Source organism: Neomonachus schauinslandi, chromosome 5, assembly GCF_002201575.2.
Source record: "Neomonachus schauinslandi chromosome 5, ASM220157v2, whole genome shotgun sequence".
Classification (NCBI taxonomy): Eukaryota; Metazoa; Chordata; class Mammalia; order Carnivora; family Phocidae; genus Neomonachus; species Neomonachus schauinslandi.
This window is the reverse complement of record NC_058407.1, coordinates 18078486-18097672: the sequence shown is the minus strand read 5'-3', so window position 1 is coordinate 18097672 and position 19187 is coordinate 18078486. Positions and strand designations below refer to the sequence as shown.

Below are 19187 nucleotides of genomic sequence, written 5' to 3'. Positions count from 1 at the left end.
TCCTATATTTACTCATGAAAGCCCTTTCCTGAATCCCAGAATGAAGAAGACACATGAAGCACAGGGCCATACTCATTCCCAGTCCATGTTACGTTAGTGAGAAATAAACCTTGGTTGCTGTAAACCACGGAGATTGAAAGAGCCCTTCAGGGGCGCCTGGGTGGCTCAGTTGGTCAAGCGACTGCCTTCGGCTCGGGTCATGATCCTGGAGTCCCGGGATCGAGTCCCGCATCGGGCTCCCTGCTCAGCGGGGAGTCTGCTTCTCCCTCTGACCTTACCCCTCTCAAGCTCTCTCTCTCTCTCATTCTCTCTCTCAAATAAATAAATAAAATCTTTAAAAAAAAAAAAAAAGAAAGAGCCCTTCAACTACCTCCATTTTGACCACAGTCTGTATTTTCTAATTGACTAAAATCTTCTTTCCAGTTTATCTCTTAACTCAGCTAAAGACTCAGTGGGTAATGGATCCCATGTTGGGAACTGAAAGTACCCCTCAAGCAATAGGGACTACCCTGATGCCAGCAAGACCTTGCATGATTGATGTAAGGACAATGATCAACCTGACCTTTACTGCCCACCTGCACCTACCCACAGACCTTTGTTCCACATTTCCCCTATTTAAACCTAGAAGTATTTTCAGCGCTTTGGAGACAGTCTTTGAGACTTAGTCTACTGTATTCCCGGTGTTGACCTCGCTGAAATAAATTGTTTCACCACCATTCCTCTCTCTGCCTTTGGATTTTGTCAGCGGTATGTGACCAAATCTGGTCCCTTTGGGACTCCCAGAGCCAGGTGCTCTTCCACCTACTGCCCCAGTAACAAGATTTTGGAGTCATTTGTTACCACAGCCTAACTGGGGAAAACTATCTATCTATTCATTAATTTATCTTTGAAGATTTATTTGTGAGAGAGAGAGCACAAGCAGGGGGGAGGAGCAGAGGGAGAAGCAGACTCCCCTGACCTGAACCATGACCTGAACCAAAGGCAGACACTTAACTGACTGAGCCACCCAGGCGCCCCTCCATTAAGAGTTATTTAATGAAGTCCTTGTGACAACTTGAAACACCAGTGACAACTTGAAAACTAATGAAACAACAAAAAAAAAACCAGCTATAAGAGCCACTGAAAAATAAAGCAGAGCAGCTAGTCTGTAAGGTAATAAGGGAGACATGGTGCTTAAATGGCATCTATCATACACTTGAAACGTTAATATTTTTACATAAACTAAAGCAGACAGTGGTTCATGTAACGCTTTACATTTCACAAAGCAGTGTCAGTCACCCTCATTTTACAGATGAGGATACTGAGGCCCAAGATAACACAGTGACCTCAACTTCCAGGTTTTCTGACTCCAAAGTCTCTTATTTGCCCAAAATCACACTTGATAATTGATACCTGATAATCAACGCAAAACACTGTTCTTAATCGGGATAAAATTGAGGTGGACTGGCCTGGAAAATCCTGATAAGCGTAACCGTCCCACCCACACAGCGCCCCCAAGAGACTTCACCTTCTCAGCTTCCGATCCGCCCACTATCGAAAAGTCGTGGCTGACAAAAGCCTACGTCATCAGAGCACGCCTCCATCCACCCTTCTTGTCCTCCACCCTTCCCGAAAGGCCAAGCAGCGAGCAGGAGAACCAACGAGAGGGAAGCGAACATGATTGGGCTGCCTGCATCACGTGACGACCACAGGGCGTGGGATTTGGCTTCAAGCTGACAGAAGCGCCCCGCGAAGGGGGGGTCGGGGCTGGGGGGGGGCGGTGACTAGAAGCTCGGGGGAGGAGCTTGAGCGCTAGCCGTTGCCCCAGTTCTGCCGGCAATCGTGTCCAGTCTCTGGTTATTGTCGTACAGCCGTTGGTACGTCGCGCTATTACGGAGACCAGACATTCGCTTGCCGGGCAGGCGCAGCCGCCAGGAAGAGCGGCAGCGGGGAATGGAAGCGGAGAACGCGGGCAGGTAAGACCGGGGCGGAGCGCCGCCCCTCCCCCCGCGCCCCTCGCGGCGGGGCTAGCCGGCGGGCGCGCGCACGCACGCAGGGGTCTTTAAATGCCGCGGCCCGAGTACAAAGGCCGGGGCCGCGCGTGCGCGCCGCCGGTCGGGTCGGGCCAGTGCTCACCCGGGTAGCTCGGAAGCCGCGCCTCCAGCGCCTGGGCGCTTCTTCCGGCCTTCCCGGCTTCCAGCCGGCTTTAAAGTGCGTTAGTAAGCAGCCAGCCGTCTGCAGTTAACGTTTCTTTTCAGTTGCCATTCTTGGCTGCATTTCCCTCCACCCTCCCTTACTATGCGAAGAGCTGTAAAGATGGAGTATCACACGTATCACTCCTGGAGTTTTTATTTTAGAGTTAGAAGATTTATTGTGGCTTCTTCCTCCCATAGGTTTACTAAAAGCAGCGTGAGGGGCCGCAAGGTAGAGAACACTGCCATACTGGAGCTCTTGAATTCTGGACTGTGACTAATACTCCCAAGAAGTCATCAGTGCTTTCTGGTGATCTTAGGACGTGGCTAATGGGTCTTGAACTTAGGCAAGACACCTGGCTTCTCTGGGTCTGTTTGTGTCTGTAAAATAGGGCATCTCTGGAATCCGATTCTGACATGCTGTGAATCTGTGTTATGTAGAAGGGATTAGATCACCAAAATAATCTTTAGAGTTTAGGAAAGGTATATGTAATAAAGTGTGGGCTTTATCCTGCCTTTGCTGGTCAAATCCATACAAAGTACTGCACTTTCTTCCCAGAAGAACTTGTGGAACTTGCTCCTACCTCTGTGATCTTACTTCAGATCAAAATTGAAACCTGGGTGAAAACTACCATCAAATGAATTACACATTAGAAGACCTTGCTCAGTGTCTCACAGCAAAGTCATAGGTCTCTGGTACAAAGTTTACCCCAAAATTGACTTATATTCTGTTTTAACTTCATCCACAGGGTTATAGACCATTTTTAATTTTGACTCACAAAGTTTTAACCTCAGGAAATAGAATTTTCTGTTAGTAGTGTAAGGGCTTTATCCTTGGGGATTCTGAAATGACTGAGGCCCCAGATAATCCTGAGAAATGGGGTTTCTGTCAGTCTTGACTTGACTTATGCTAATCAAGGAGTAGAATGGAATGCTGAGTATAATGAATTTACTTTCTATTTTGGAGAGTAATTTCAAAAAATTCTAAGAAAAAAGTTCCATTAATATGGACTATTAAAAAAAAAAAAAAAGAGGGCGCCTGGGTGGCTCAGTTGGTTAAGCGACTGCCTTCAGCTCAGGTCATGATCCTGGAGTCTCGGGATCGAGTCCCGCATCGGGCTCCCTGCTCAGCGGGGGGTCTGCTTCTCCCTCTGACCCTCCTCCCTCTCGTGCTCTCTGTCTCCCATTCTCTCTCTCAAATAAATAAATAAAATCTTTAAAAAAAAAAAAAAAGATAATTGTAGTATCAGAACAAATATTTAAAGGCTAACCAGAAAGGAAAAAGGGAAGAAGAGGATACTATGTTTCTAGTGATCTCCAGAAGGACGTTTACCAAAAATGGAAAGTAGGATGTCAAATCAAAAATGACTGGAAAAGTGTGATACTGACCACTGAAAATACACACTGAAAAGAGTAACCCTCAAATGAAATCATTCTTTCTAGAAATGTTAAAGAGATCAATAACTTTTTTAGTTAGGTATTGACAACAAGGGCAAGAAAGGTCTGGGTTTTCTGCCTAGTCCACTGGCATATTAGTAGATAACAGAAAACAAACACTTGGTTCTGATTTTGATTTTTTTATCTCAAAGATAAAAATGTAGACTGGAAATGGCAGAATGAATGTCTTTTTTTTTTTTTTAAGATTTTATTTATTTATTTGACAGACACAGCGAGAGAGGGAACACAAGCATGGGGAGTGGGAGAGGGAGAAGCAGGCTTTCCGCTGAGAGCAGGGAGCCCAATGCAGGGCTTGATTCCAGGACTCCGGGATCATGACCTGAGCTGAAGGCAGACGCTTAACGACTGAGCCACCCAGGAGCCCCAGATGAATGTCTTTAAGAGACAAGATAAATGAGGGCATTTAAGAGAACTTTCAGTGCTCTAAGAGAAATCATATTTCCTGGCCTGGATAAGTTATATTTCAAATGAGAGGCTAGATTTCAGCCAATCTTTAAGACTTGTAGACAACAGGAGAGGGGCCCGAAGCCTGAAAATAAACACATGGGTTCCTGTTTCTTCCAAAGGTGGAGTCTGTCCTCTAATTTATTGACTTTGATCCTAAACAAAATTTTTACTTCTCAATGATTATTGAGCATATTTAAAAGGAACCAGTGACCACTAGGCTACAGTATACTTTCAGAAAAAAGTAGGATATAGCAAGCTAGGTTCATTCCCTTTTGGATAATGATACTGGACTAGACAGCATCAGGAGGGTGATGACAGGAGGTACCCAAAAGTATGTAATCATCTCTCTCTCTCTTTATTATTATAGCAAAATTACTGTATACCAGGCAGTTGTAAGTGTTAACTAATTTAATCCTCATAACCAATGAATTAGGTACAACTATTGCCATTTTACAGATGTGGAAACTGGGACAAAGAGGTTAAGGAACGGGTGCCTGGGTGGCTCAGTCGTTAAGCGGCTGCCTTCGGCTCAGGTCATGATCCCAGGGTCCTGGGATCGAGCCCACATTGGGCTCCCTGCTCTGCGGGAAGCCTACTTCTCCCTCTCCCACTCCCCCTGCTTGTGTTCCTCTCTCGCTGTCTCTGTCTCTGTCAAATAAATAAATAAAATCTTTAAAAAAAGAGGTTAAGGAACTTGAGCTAGTAAATGGCAGACCCGAAATTTGAACCCAGGCAATGTGGCTCGAAGTCTGCTTCCCTAACAACTGTGCCATGTACGACTTCTCTATGGGCAAGATGAAGATGGACTGATGCAGTCCAATTAGATGAACTCAAAACTGGTTTACTGCTGAAAGAATCAAGGGAAGGTTGAAGAGAGGTCTAATGTGTCATGTAGTGCTACCCCCAACTTGTTCTTTTCAACAATTTAACAACTTCAAGGTGCTGATAAAAACTTGTGAACGACCCAACTCTGGGAGGAGTTTATGGAATTGATAGTTTGAGTCAATCCAAATCAATCCTAATGGCTGGAATGGTGAATTATCTTTTACCAAAGGAGCCACAATTCTGTGCTTGGGTGCAGAAAAATCAGTGATACAAGGGAGAGGTGATAAAAGGGCAGTTTTCATTGATGATAAACTCCATATGAATCAACAGTATAATGTGGGTGCCAGTAAAGCTAATGTCATGGATTCTGCAGTATGACTCCAGAATGAGGAAGGTGATAGCCCTGCTCAGTTTCAGGTTATGAGGAGGCTATATCTGGAGTATTTTTATTTTGTTTGATTCCGAGCACCAAAAAAATGAGAAAATCATGAGGAAATTTGAAATCATACTATGTGAAGAATAGTTGGCTGAATTGAGGGTCTGGCTTATTCTAAATCTTTGTGTTTATAGATTCTAATAGATTATGTACAGCAAGTACCCAGTAATGCATGGTAAATACACTTCCGCTTTGCGATATTTTTTTGGTGGTGGTGGTGGTGGGCAGGTGGGCAGCAAAGCAAGGTTTATTGAGTGATGGCAAAGTGATAGTACAAAGCTCCCAAGGAGGGAGGGGACCTGAGAGGGTTGCCATTGGGATTTCTAAGTCTAGCAGTTTTTATGGCTTGTTGGAGGGCTGTTTTAATCAGATTAACCCTCCTTGGCCTGTCACCCAGTCAGATTTTTGTCATCTACCTATTACGTGGGAAAGAAAGGGTGGAGGGCTCCTTCCCGGGTGGTGTAAAATCCCTTTAAGGGTGGTTTCCTCTTAGGGCGGGGGTTGTCCCTGCCTGCCTGCCTGCCTCCCAACTATTCTTCTTCACTCTCCCCTCTGAAGAGGTAACCCTAACTGCTGTTAGGGAGGAAGGGTGATGACGGATTGTAACTACTTCCTGCTGGTCAGGGGCATTGGATGGGACAGCAGTCAGGGTTCCTCTCATTCTGATATATTAGGGGGTCCCCTGTAGATGTCTGGTTTGACCTCCATGTGAGGCTCCATCTGAACCACCATTTGGAGTTTGATGACCTTTGTTCTGGAAAATAAAAAGCAGGTTGGGGCATTTAGGAGGCAAGGCCCAAAGCACAGTGCAAGACCAAGTACAGCCAGGGGTTCGGCGAGAGATAGAGGCTGTTTTAGTGAACTCCCCATGTACTGTGAGGAGAGGGCAGGCGAAGGGAATGCAATAAGGATTATGATTTTGATGGGATATAAGGAAAGTAACATTTAAGAAGACTTATCTGTGTCTAGTCACTTCAAGACTAGTTTGAGGTCTTCTCTGGGTTCACAGAGGGATTTCATTTCCTTGTTGTTAGGCCTCGTTGGGGACCAGGGTTTGACTTTGGAATGGTAGATCCAGGCTTCAAATTTAGAGGGGGCATGCTTTTTCTCCATATCCTGGTATCCACAAGCAACAGTGGCCTGTTATGCCCAAAAAACCTTTCCGACAAGGGAACGTTCTGGGGTCCTTAAGTTGTATGGGAACGGGCACTGCTGTTACAGCCCGACCCATTTCAGCCTGAGTTGCCCAGACCTAGGAATTAATATCAGCCTCTATTTAGGGGAGGCAATTGCTAGTTTGCCCAGGGGCTATCAGTATGAGAGTTAATAGCTCTACCTAAGAGAAGTGTGGGGCTCTCAGGCATTAAGAGTGAAAGGATATTAGATCTTCCCAGGTGCATCCCAGAAGGTGAGAAAAAAAATTGGCTTATGGGTTGCCCGGTGAAATGGGCAACACTGCTGTTGAACAGTTGGCCTGGGGTGGAGAGTAGAACAGAAAAGGTGGCTCCAGTATCAAGAAGGAAATCGACTGGTTTTCCTTCTGTTTCCAAAATTACCTGAGGCTCTGGGTTCCCTATAGTGAGCTGTTTTGGAGGAGCCACCATGTAGAGCCCCAGGCCCCATCATCCCAATCAGGGGCGCTGGCCACCTGAGCCCTCGCAGATTGAGGTCCCCGAGGGCATTCAGATTTCCGGTGTCCCCCTCCACAAGTGGGTTCCAGGGCAGTGGTTTTTGCCATGGGGGCATTCTCACTTCCAGTGTCCCGGGTGGCCACAGAGATGGCATTCTCTTTAGTTTCTGTTCCTCACTCTCCTCTTGGTCCCAACTGTAAAAGACCCACTGTTAGAGCTCTTCTAGGGTCCCCTTGGGCCAACAGCCAACTTTTGCAGTTTTTTCCCAAATATCTGGGCTTTAAGAATGATCTCGGCCTCGGGGGGTACCCGGGGGAGATAGCTGTGTATTTAATGAGAGCCTCTCTCAATCTAAGAAAACTGTTGGGTTTTCCTCCTGAGTTTGGGTTGATAGCTAATTTACCAACAGACCCAGATATCCTTTACCAGAGACTGAAAGCTATCTTAACAATTGCCCGTGACAACTTTGAGACAGACAAGATTAACCACCATTTTTTTTTTACCAACAGATCCAAATATCCTTTAAAAGCACAAACTTATGTCTGGTAGGGGAGCCTGGGTGGCTCAGTTGGTTAAACGACTGCCTTCGGCTCAGGTCATGGTCCTGGAGTCCCGAGATTGAGTCCCACATCGGGCTCCCTGCTCGGCAGGGAGTCTGCTTCCCCCTCTGACCCTCCCCCCTCCCCCCTCTCATGCTCTATCTCTCTCATTCTCTCTCAAAATAAATAAAATCTTTAAAGAAAACACAAAAACTTATGTCTGGTAATTGATGCTTTAGCACTTTATCCTATTTGGGAAAGGCCTAGATATAACCCCATTTATCATCCAAGCAAAACTTTCTTAACAATTACCATAACTTTTGAGAACCACCATTTCAATGTGAGCTTATTTCACTTTCGGCAGACCTATATAGAATCATTCCAGGTTCTAAACCTCATCAGCTTGGACACATGAGCAGATGCCATGTTTTTTCCACTAAGTGGAAATATGCAGTCCATGTCAGGCCAGAGAAGACAGGGTATTTCCCTGAAACAAAGGGAGTTTTGGCAGCTGCTCGGGAATATTCCTTAAAGTCTCTGTCCTGAGGTAGACTAATCACAGTTGGCTCCAATTATGGCCATTAACCTGGGAAACGAATGAGGGAGAAGCCCCCATGTACTGCTCAATCCCTCTAGGATGCAGGCTTGGAAGTGTCAGGGATACGAGTTTCCAAGGGGAGTTAGGATCCTAATTATGGTCTTGAAAGAATCACAGTTGGGGTCTTGAGGTATAGCCTGGGCTTCAGTTTCCAACTGGAGCCACCCATGGGCTCACCCATCCATACCTTGATCCCCATATCCTTCAGCAGTGGCCAGAACCCCACATTTTTCTGATTCGGAGGGGGTCTGATTTAACAGAAGCATTACATCCAAGTTTGGAAAACTTTGAGGTCCCCCTTCATCTCAGGTCTTGTAGTGGCACCTTCCCTTGGTCCCCCTTCGAGCACTACCTCTTCTTGCAGAGGGTAAAGCCCTCAAGCACCAGCAGGGGTTCCAGGATAGGGTGGGACAGGTAAGGGGACCTGATCTTACCTTAGGAAGGATGGAGCCAGGGGTGAGATTCCCCTGCAGACTCCCCATTTGCCTATCTACTTTTGATGTGGATGTGGTATTCCTTTGTTCCATTCCCACCCCCCCTCTCCGCCCTCCCCACCCCCCACAGCAACTGGAGTGGTAGGGGAGGTCCGGAAGAAAGTAGCCAGGAGGCTGGGATCAATCCTACATGACTGAGATCAGAACAAAAGAAAATGAGCTTCCTTTTTCCCAGTTAAAACCAGGAAGGTGAAGTCCCTCAGGTGGCCATGTCTCGTCCTCCAACTTGTATTGTGTCCATGCCCTAGAACAAAAGAAAATGAGTTGCCTTTGTCCAGTTAAAACCAGGAAGGCATCCAAGTAAACGATACTGTGTGATTTATAGGTCTGATACTCTTCCTATAGCCTGTAATGCCAGGAAGGGACTCTAAAGGAATAAGGGCCTGGTCAGGGAATTACCCATCTACAAGAAGAGAAGAAAAGGCGTCCCTTACTTCAATTTCTTACAGTTGATCAGGGAGACATGGGAAGAGAGGAAAAAGCACCCCCCACCTCGGTTCCTTCTCATCTTCTCCTGATGTGTGGCCCTAGGTACTCATGCGACTGACAGCCAGAGCCCCTGTCCTCTCTGTGAGAGTAATCGTGCTTACCCAGTCTTGGTCCTGCCTCCAGAGAAAACCCTGGTTTTCCTACCCTTAAGACTCCCTTAGAAGTCAATGGATACACTAGACTTCTTTTAGTAGAGTTGTTCTGTCTGGCATAGCCAGATGGAGGGACAAGATGGGGCAGCCAGGGAGAGGAAATCCACCTGGGATAACCCCTGTGGAGCTGAAAAGTTGAGAGATCCCTTAGATCTTAGTTCTTTTGCCCTGCTTGGCCATTCCTTCACATAGATGGTATAGCCAGTTCAAGGGGTGTCCTAGTAATGCCCAGGATAGGAGTCAAACAGGAGACTGTTCCTCACCATAACAGGGAACTGTGAGTGAGATCCCTTGGAGGCTACCCAAACCACTCACAAGAGAATGTCTGGGGGACCATCCTGGGCCTTCCTGCTAGTTCTCTTAGGGGAGGAATCAGCCAAGAAAAGTGTAGTAGAGGAGTTTCGCTCTGGATGCCGGGATGGGCAGGGAAGGAACCAGGTCCCTCCAAGAGCCTTCGTGTGTTCAAAGGGTAACCTTGGTCAGGCCCTTCAATTGCTGCTAGGTTTTCCCTGGGTCCCTCACATCTGGTGATCTGCCCCGAAAGGAGTTCTGAGTCCTTACCAAATCAACATTCCCAACTTCGTTGGGGGATCAGTGGGAAAGGAGACCAGAGAGCCTGTCACTTGAGAATGGCAGCTGTGCTAATGGCTCTCACATGGCTGACAGGTGCTCACTGTTTCAGCAAACAAAATGGGGAGAAAGAGAGGCGGGGGAGAGAGACTTGCCCACTACTCACAGTTAGTTGTCGGATGGATATCCCGAATGAGCTCCCAAAAATGTTTTTTCTCCATCATTGTCCTCGTTTCTTGGTTACGTGACTTCCAAGAATGAAGAGGTAGACCAGACAGAGTGGTGGGCAGCAAAGCAAGGTTTATTGAGCGATAGCAAAGTGATAGGACAAAGTTCCCAAAGAGGGAGGGGAGGGGACCCGAGAGGGTTGCCCTCTGCTTTGCAATATTAAATGTAGTCTTTAAATAGTTATGATGGTATTTGGTTATAGTTTATATAACTAGTTCCCTTTAGTTGAGCATTTGGATTATTTAGCATTGATTTTTTTTTTTGTAATTATTCAGTGTTGTGTATGATTGTTTAAATGAAAATAATAAAATACTGCTATAGAATGCCATTTCAGAATTCATATGTTGAAAACTAACCCCCACTGTGATGATATTTGGAGGTAGGGCCTTTGGGAGGTGATTACGTCTTGAGGGTGGAGCCCTCATGAATGGGATTAGTGCCCTTGTAAAAGAGGTCCCAGAGAGATTCTTCTCACCTCTTCCATTCTGTAAGGATATAGTGAGAAGGCAACCCATATGAACCAGGAAGTGGGCCCTCAACAGACATTAAATCTGCTGGTGCCTTGAACTTGGACTTTCCAGCTGCCAAAACTGTCGTAAGAAAAAAATGTGGTTTTTTGGGTTTTTTTAGAGAGAGAAAAAGTAGGGGAGGGACAGAGGGAGAGGGGGAGAGAGAAAGAATTGCAAGCAGGCTCCACGCCCAGTGCAGAGCCCAATGCAAGGCTGGATCTCATGACCTTGAGATCATGACCTAAGCTGAAACCAAGAGTCGGGTGCTTAACTGACTGAGCCACCAAGGTGCTCCTAAAAATTGTTTTTCGTAAGTCACCCAGTTTTTGGTATTTTGTTATAGCAGCCCAAGGAGACAAGTGTATTTAGAAAAGAGCAGTTAAATCTTTAAAATAGTGGGAAATGGGGCTCCTGGGTGGCTCAGTCAGTTAAGCATCTGCCTTCAGCTCAGGTCATGATTCCTGGGTCCTGGGATCGAATCCCACATCAGGCTCTCTGCTCAGCGGGGAGTCTGTTTCTCCCTCTCCCTCGGCTGCTCCCCCTGCTTGTGCTTGCCCTCGGTCTCTCTCTCTGTCAGATAAACAAAATCTTTAAAAAAAAAAAAAAATAGTGGAAAATAACAAAGGATTAAAGAAGTTGGAGTTCGTTTTAGAGAAAATCTGGAAGTTTGAAGTACTGCAAAGCCTGAATTAACTGGACTACTCAGTGCACTGTGTGTGTGTTTTGAGAAAGACTGCTGGGAAATACACAGTTCTTCAGGAAAATACACGATATATCAACTTCAGATGGCTATAAAAACCAGTGCTTTGAACACTGATGGTCAAGAGAAGGGGGCTGTGAATGGAGGCTAGGTGAGAGGAGGGGGAGTTAGCTGCAGGCAAAGGAGAGGTGACACGGAGGATGTGGGGACAAATGATAGGGGAGAAAAGTGAGCAAGGGAAATAAAGATCATCCCTCATGCTTAGAAATTTGATATGAAGGAGTTACAAAAAATAAACTCTTTGGGGTCTGTTCAGAGTCTGGACAGATTTAGTCCTGTTTTCTATACGTTGTCTGTATATGTAGAAATCATTTTCATGGTCCTGAGAGGTCCTGAGAGGATGAGTGACTTGACCAGGTGCTCTTCTGTTGCTGTCCCTCAACACAGAGAAAATGATGCTTTGTAAATTTTGCACAATTCTGAGTTCCTAAGTGGCAATCATATATAAATACAACAAATGTATTAAATATTTTCAGATTACGGTTGAACAGGTTTATGCTACTATCCAGCAGCATACTATCCAGTGATAAAACTATTACTATTACTACAACTACAACTATTACTGGGTAATAGACTGGATAATTAAATTATCCAGAACTCTAGTTTTCTAGCTTTGAAGTTCTTGAAGGTTTTTGTACAGATGTATTGCTTGCTCCTGCCAAGTAATAAGAATGTTGTGATGCACTCTTTCCTTTTGTTCTGTTAGGAAGCTGTTGATCAGAAGATAAGACGAAACGCTCAAAGATAGTGTATTACCTTAGAACTTACACATCATATTTTTCAAAGCTTTATTTTTCTATTTCTAATTTATTTGTTTTCTATTTCTAATTAACTTTTTGTGAAGTACCAGGGATCATTTTTAGAAAGATTAAGGGACATATTGATATTATCGATAAGTTTCTCGATTTCTGTCAAAATTGATCTGTATCTCTAAAATCAAACCTCCTATTTTTTTCCTTCGTTTTCACTTCTTCTTCAGCCAACTGATTCTAAAATTTTAATTTTCAGATTCTGAGCTTCAGAATTTAATGACCCCAAAATATGCGAAAGGGACCATGTTTTAGAAATTTATTTTTTAAAGTTCAGAATCCTCTTGAATGTAGTGTTTTCCTAAATTAAGTATTTTAAGTTTGGACTTTGTGAAGTGCTCGAAATGGGACACATCTGTGAAACTCTTGAGAGTGGTAGCAAGAAACAAGGGAGAGGGTGGAAGGTTGCCCTCCCCTCCATGTGACAGACTAAGAACAGACATCGTGCATTCTTCTGGCCACTCACTTACTGTCACCATATGTCTTTACTTTTATACCTTCCAGCTGAAAGGGGCTACTAACATCTCAGGAAACTTTGCTGGCCACAATCAATATACAGTTCATTTTACTAGAATTTCTGAAGGGTCACTAAACAAGATCTCGTGATGTAACCTAGCAGTATCCACCCCCTCATTAGAGTATTTATGTCATCAACATTGAACAACCAATGTTTTTACAATTTATCAAAAAGAGCTATGAATATTATTTTTTTAAAAGACTTTATTTATTCATGAGAGCAGGAGGTGAGGGGAGAGAGAGAGGGAGGCAGAGGGAGAAGCAGGCTCCCCTCGGAGCAGGGAGCCTGTTGCGGGACTTAATCCCAGGACCCTGGGGTCACGACCTAAGCCGAAGGCAGACGCTTAACCAACTGAGCCACCCAGGCGCCCAGAGCTATGAATATTATTAAAGAAAAGTGGGGGTGGGGAGGACATTTTACTTTGTGCTGAGCATGATTTAAGTACTTCTCTTCATTTTTCACATTTGAGCTTCTAGGACTTGTCTACATATTTTCCTGTTGTGCAGTCTTAGGTTACAATACTGTTTTGTGTTCTTTTTCACTTTAAAGTCTGCATTAAACATTTTTTTTGCTTTTAAAAATATCAATAAATGTTGGGGCGCCTGGGTGGCTCAGTCATTGGGCATCTGCCTTCGGCTCAGGTCGTGATCCCAGGGTCCTGGGATCGAGCCCCACATCAGGCTCCCTGCTCAGCCGGAGGCCTGCTTCTCCCTCTCCCACTCCCCCTGCTTGTGTTCCCTCTCGCTGTCTCTCTCTCTATCAAATAAATAAATAAAATCTTTAAAAAAATAAAAAAATAAATTAAAATATCAATAAATGTAATTTTGCTGCATAGTATTTTCTCATGTTAATGTACTGGTTTACTGCATTGCTGTGTCTATTTTTTTACATAATTGAAAACAATTTTTTTAGATAAAAAAATAAAACTCTTAAGATATAGTGTTAATATCTTTCTAATTCTTAACCTTTTCTTTAGCAGCTTACCCTTAAAGATAGCCTGAAGCCAAAGTTACTCTCCAGTGGTTTGTCCATTGGGGTTTGGCCCCTGTCTGTCTCTGAGCACCCAGCATCCTAGCCTAGCCGCCCACAGATAGTCTGTTACGCTGTGCCTCCCTTGGCCATTTAAGCTTATTAAGCCCATTTTATTAAGATATGTATTATCTACTATAAAGTTCACCCATTTAGAGTGTACTAGTTTGCCTTCTTAATCTCTGCTTTCTGAGCTTCTACTTTTCTTTCTCTGTGACTAATAAGTGAGTAGTTCACCACAGAAAACATGACTTTTCTCTCCAAATGGTAAACGATACTTATCCATTTTATTTCCTAGTGTTTTCCTTCCCATTGTGTATTTATTGGCATCATTTGGCATCAGCTGTAGCTTGAGTTTCATAAAATATATGTTTACTTCTCTGGCTTTGTGCTGAGGGCAACAGTTTGAGATAGTGGTTTATAGTCATTAAAATTTTTTTTTGGTTTTTTTGGTGGTTGCTTTTTGTGAAAAGTTGCTTTTTGCCTGTGTCCCTTATATTGAACTGAATACTTGGAACAAAGTCTGAAAAATGTTCAAAAAAGAGGTTTAAAGTGTTTTTTTCCATAAATTCACAGATATGAACAGAATAACCATTTCTAGTCCTAATCTAGTGGCAAAAACCCAGCAACGATTTAAAAACAAATCCAATGAATAAATCATTAAGTAGGCAGATAAACCAAAAGAGAACCTTAAGTTAGATTGGAGGGAAGGCAGGAATGGGGAGATGTTGGTCGAGAGTATAAAGATTACCAGGATCTGGGAATCTAATGTACATCGTGGTGATTACAGCTAATAATACTGTACTATATACTTCAAAGTTGCTAAGAGAGCAAATCTTCAATGTTCTCATTGCAAAAAAGAAATGGTAATTATTTGACAGGATGCAGATATTAGCTAAGACTGTGTTAGTAATCATTTTGCAATACATGTATCAAAACCCATTATATGCCTTTACCTCGTACAAAGTTATATGTCAATTGTATATCAATAAAGCTGGGCGAGGGTTAGATTGGAGGGGATCTTTGTGACAAAAGGATTAAATCGAAGATAGAGACACAAATTGTTTTTATGGACACTTTAATCCTATATGAGCTGCTGTGCCTTTTAAGTGTCTCTGCTATAAAATTCCCATGATCTCATTTCAGGGAAAGCAGAGGCTGACTTGACAGGACTGGTAAGTTTTATTGATGACACATCTTGTCATTAAACAGTGGGAGAGTTAATTAATGTTTGGTTAGTAGGCCCAAAGTAAAAATTGGGTGAATGTGTGCATGTGGAAACAGATATTCCTTCTCCCTTTGTCCCTATTATCAACTCCAAATATTACAGTCTGGTTACAAAGCGTTTGGATCCTCAAGTTTTTTTTACAGCTGATTGTTTAAACTTCTAGTTGGGTAACTTTATTGTCATATTTTATATTTAACTGTTCTTTCAGCTATTCTCTTCAGCAAGCTCAAGCTTTTTATACATTCCCATTTCAACAAATGATGGCTGAAGCTCCTGATAGGGCAGTGGTGAGTGAACAGCAGATGCCAGCAGAAGTTCCGGACCCAGATCCTGCTCAGGAACCTGTACAAGGTAGTTTGCATCCGGATAGTGTAGAAAATTAGCTATTGGATTAGCCAACTTAGGTAAAAAAGCGATTTAATGACGAATTTTAGTTTTATTTTAGTATTAAAATTTGTAGCCACTTTTTAAGTATGTGCAAGGCACTGTGATAGGTTTGGGGGAATAAAAGAACGTGGGTCCTGTCCTCAAATATCTCCTAATCTAGTAGGAGAAAATAATAAGTAAACACATGTTATACTTCAGCACACAGCGGTGAAGAGGGACACAGGATGCTGTGAGAGCTCATAGGGTTGACACCTAACTCAGACCGAGGCCCAGAGGCAGCTTCCCAGAGCTCTGGAAGCCAAGGGTGAGGAGACTTTATCCCCAGGAAGAATGGGATGGGGAAATTCCAGACTTAGGGAACAGTGTATGCAAAAGCACAAATGTGAAGAAGCATGACTTGAAAAGTAGTGATTCTGTGTTTTGGCATCTGGTGTATAGCCAAAAAATAGTAAGTGATGAGGCTTATAACCTGAAGAATGTATGTTCTGTCCTGAAGGCAGTAGGGAGCTGTTGAGAGAATATAAGCAGAGGGTGACTTACATAGACTGACATTCTAAAAGTCAGCCTAGAAATATTGTAGAGGATAGATTGGATAGTAGGGAGTGAGGCAGAATTTGGAGGCAGAAAGTGGATTCAAGACTGAATAACTGGGGATGAAATGAGGAGGACCTGAGGGGATGGAGAGGAGGTAATGGTTTTCCAGGGTAGCGGTATTGTATGAGAAATGGGCACAGCGTTTCAATTTATGATTCCAGAAACACATCTGACTCCATTGCATTGGAGATCCCTCTGCCCTTGGCTCTCCTATTGCCTCAAAGGTAGATCTCTTGGCATACGGGGTGGCTAAATCAGAGTGAGGTAGAGAGAGGAAGGACAGGAGGCTGGGCTAGGGAACCACCAAATAGTAGTAGAATGGGGGAGGGGCCCAAGAAATTAAGAGCGATGTTTAAGAATTAAGGGTAGGAAAACCAAGCTTTCTGTGGGTAAAACTTTAAATTGGTGGTTCTTGACCAAGCATCCCCCCACCCCCCACCCCCCACCCCCCACCCTGCAAGGGACATTGGGCATTGTCCGGAGACAGCTTTGATTGTCATGATTGGCAGGGTGCTACTGGCATCTAATGGGTAGAGGCCAAGGTGCTATTAAACGTTCTATAAAGTACAGGACAACCCCCTATAACCAAAAATTATTCAATCTAAAATGTTAGTAGTACTGAGATTGAGAAACCTCAATCTGCTTTAGGTCCTGAGGTAGATCCTGCTCTTGCCTTTTGAAAAATACTTTCATCCCAGAGATTTCATCCTCAGCACCTCTAAATTCACCTCTTTGGCTGTGTGTGGAACAGAATATACACTCATAATTTCTAAAACAAGTTCATAAGCCATTTGAGGCTTTCTATTGCTGGAAATTATGGGGAAGCTGAGTTAAAATGCTTCTCTTCCTCCCTCTTTTTCTACTTATTTTTTCATTTGTTTGTTGAACTATTTATGTATTTACATTTAGAATTCCTATAAAATAGTATAGATGCTTTGTATCCCTGGGGAGGCCAAGAAGGTAAGAGTGTGTAGAAAATCAATCTATGGTTATTATGGACGTTTCATCCCAAGAACAGCTAACAGAGGAGGGAGGGTGGGGCGTGGGGCTGCGTGAACCCAGTCTCAGGGTGAAGGAAGGAGGATAGTGCAGAGGACGCTGAGGTTGGGAGATAGAGTGTTGATAGGGTGACTTTTCTGGGAAAGCTGCCTAATGTTTGTAAGTTACATTTTTCTTTATCTACATCTACATCCTGGAAATTACTGTGTTTCAGAGACTCCAAAAGGAAGGAAAAGAAAACCCAGAGCAACAGAACCAAAAAAACCAGTAGAACCCAAAAAGCCTGTGGAGGCCAAAAAATCTGGCAAGTCCACAAAATCAAAAGAAAAGCAAGAAAAAATTACAGACACATTTAAAGTGAAAAGAAAGGTAGACCGTTTTAATGGTGTTTCAGAAGCTGAACTTCTAACCAAGACCCTCCCGGACATTTTGACCTTCAATTTGGACATTGTGATTGTAAGGATTTTTGTCCTCATTTTGGCTTTATAAATAGCATTGGTGGATTAACGTTACTTAATCTCTATTCTTGCAAATAGCATTTTGTTGAAAAGAACCATTTCTGAGAATCCTTTTGGTAGTGAATGGTGTCTCCTTCATGAGGTTGTATTATATAGGTGTGTTTAAGAGGATGGGTTTCAGATCCTGCCATATGGGTATGACCTTGGACAAGCCTTAACCTTCCCAATCACCAGTTTCCTTATTAGTGAAGCGGGGGTGATGATAATACCACCCTCACAGAGTTGCAGTTAGATAAATAGTCCATGTGGATTGCTTAGATTGCATGACACCTGTGAGGTCTCGGTAAATGAGAATACGGATTTGGAGCTTTGGTTTTTGTCAGGAACTATCAGAAATAGTAGTGTGCAAACAGCTGTAGCTGATGTGGAATAAGGTGCTTGCTGGGACTGGAGAAGCCGACTGTGGCTGGACCTGGACTCAGTTGATCGGCTGCTCCAGGACCTTTCTCTTTCCAGCCCAGTTGGGCGGGTGTGGGGGCCTGGGGATAGGAGGGGGTCAAACTAGTCTTTGTTTTTAAAATTTAATTATTTTTTCTTTGTATTGAAGTACAGTTGGCACGGTGTTACATAGTTTCAGGTGTACAACATAGTGATTTGACAAGTTTATACATTATACCACGCGCACCGCAAGTGTAGCTGCCATCAGTCCCCGTACACTACTACAGTCCCATCAGCTATACTCCCTATGCTGCACCTCCCACTCCCCGTCACCCGTTTTGCCCATCCCCCTGCCTCTGGCCACCACCAGTTTGCTCTCTGTATTTATGGCTCTGTTTCTGCCTTTTCTTTTTTTCCCCTGACTGGTTTTTATTTTGTTTGGTCGTTTTTTAATTTTTTTTAATTTATTTTTTATTTTTATTTTTTTAAAGATTTTATTTATTTATTTGACAGAGAGAGACACGGTGAGAGAGGGAACACAAGCAGGGGGAGTGGGAGTGGGAGAAGCAGGGTTCCCGCGGAGCAGGGAGCCCGATGTAGGGCTCGATCCCAGGACCCTGGGATCATGACCTGAGCCAAGGCAGACGCTTAACAACTGAGCCACCCAGGCGCCCCTGTTTGGTCGTTTTTTTAGAGAGAGAGAGACCGCACAGGCAAGAGCAAGCAGCCTTGGCGGGGGAGGGGCAGAGGGAGAGGGAAAGCGAGAATCCCAAGCAGGCTCTATACCCAGGGCAGGAGCCTAAAACAGGCTCCATCTCAAAGACCCTGAGATCATGACCTCAGCCAAAATCAAGAGTTGGGTGCTTAACCAACTGAACCACCCAGGCGCCCCCAGACTGGTTTTTAAAAACAGCAGCAACACTTAAAAGGGAATGTTTTTCTTCACAGTGGAATACTTTGGGGGTCCCTGGGTGGCTCAGTAGGTGTGGAGCTTACTTAAAAAAAAAAAGGAATACTTTGTTCAGATCGAGACTAGGTACCTGATAAAACAATATTGCTTATGATGCTGGATTAAATTTTTATTTTAATAAATTTAGTTTTGTCCATCACTCCTCCAAGAAGCCCTAAGGCTTAAACCCTACTTTTTAAGACTTAACTGTATAAACATTTTTTGTAGATTGGCATAAACCCAGGACTAATGGCAGCTTACAAAGGGCATCATTACCCTGGACCTGGAAACCATTTTTGTAAGTAATTACTTTTTTTTTTTTTATTATTTTACTTTTAAACTAGGTATCTTTATTAATAGTTTGGGGGTTTTTTTTAAACCAAATTGTGTTTTTTAAAAGAGAGATTGTTTGTAAAAATACCTGTTTTCTGTGCATGTGTACACAAAAATAAAAGTTTCGGAACTTTTTGGT

At 43.6% G+C, this 19187-nt stretch overlaps 1 protein-coding gene across 1 annotated transcript in view; it reads left to right on the top strand.

The window, feature by feature from the left end:
• The first annotated feature begins 1774 nt into the window (after positions 1-1774).
• The window catches only part of TDG (thymine DNA glycosylase), a 24954-nt gene continuing 7541 nt past the window's right edge, over positions 1775-19187 (top strand). The window contains exons 1-4 of the mRNA XM_021687583.2: positions 1775-1955; positions 15099-15241; positions 17085-17326; positions 18944-19013. Of these exons, the coding sequence (XP_021543258.1) occupies positions 1933-1955; positions 15099-15241; positions 17085-17326; positions 18944-19013 (478 nt within the window). The 5' untranslated portion in view covers positions 1775-1932. The remainder of the gene's footprint in view (positions 1956-15098; positions 15242-17084; positions 17327-18943; positions 19014-19187) is intronic.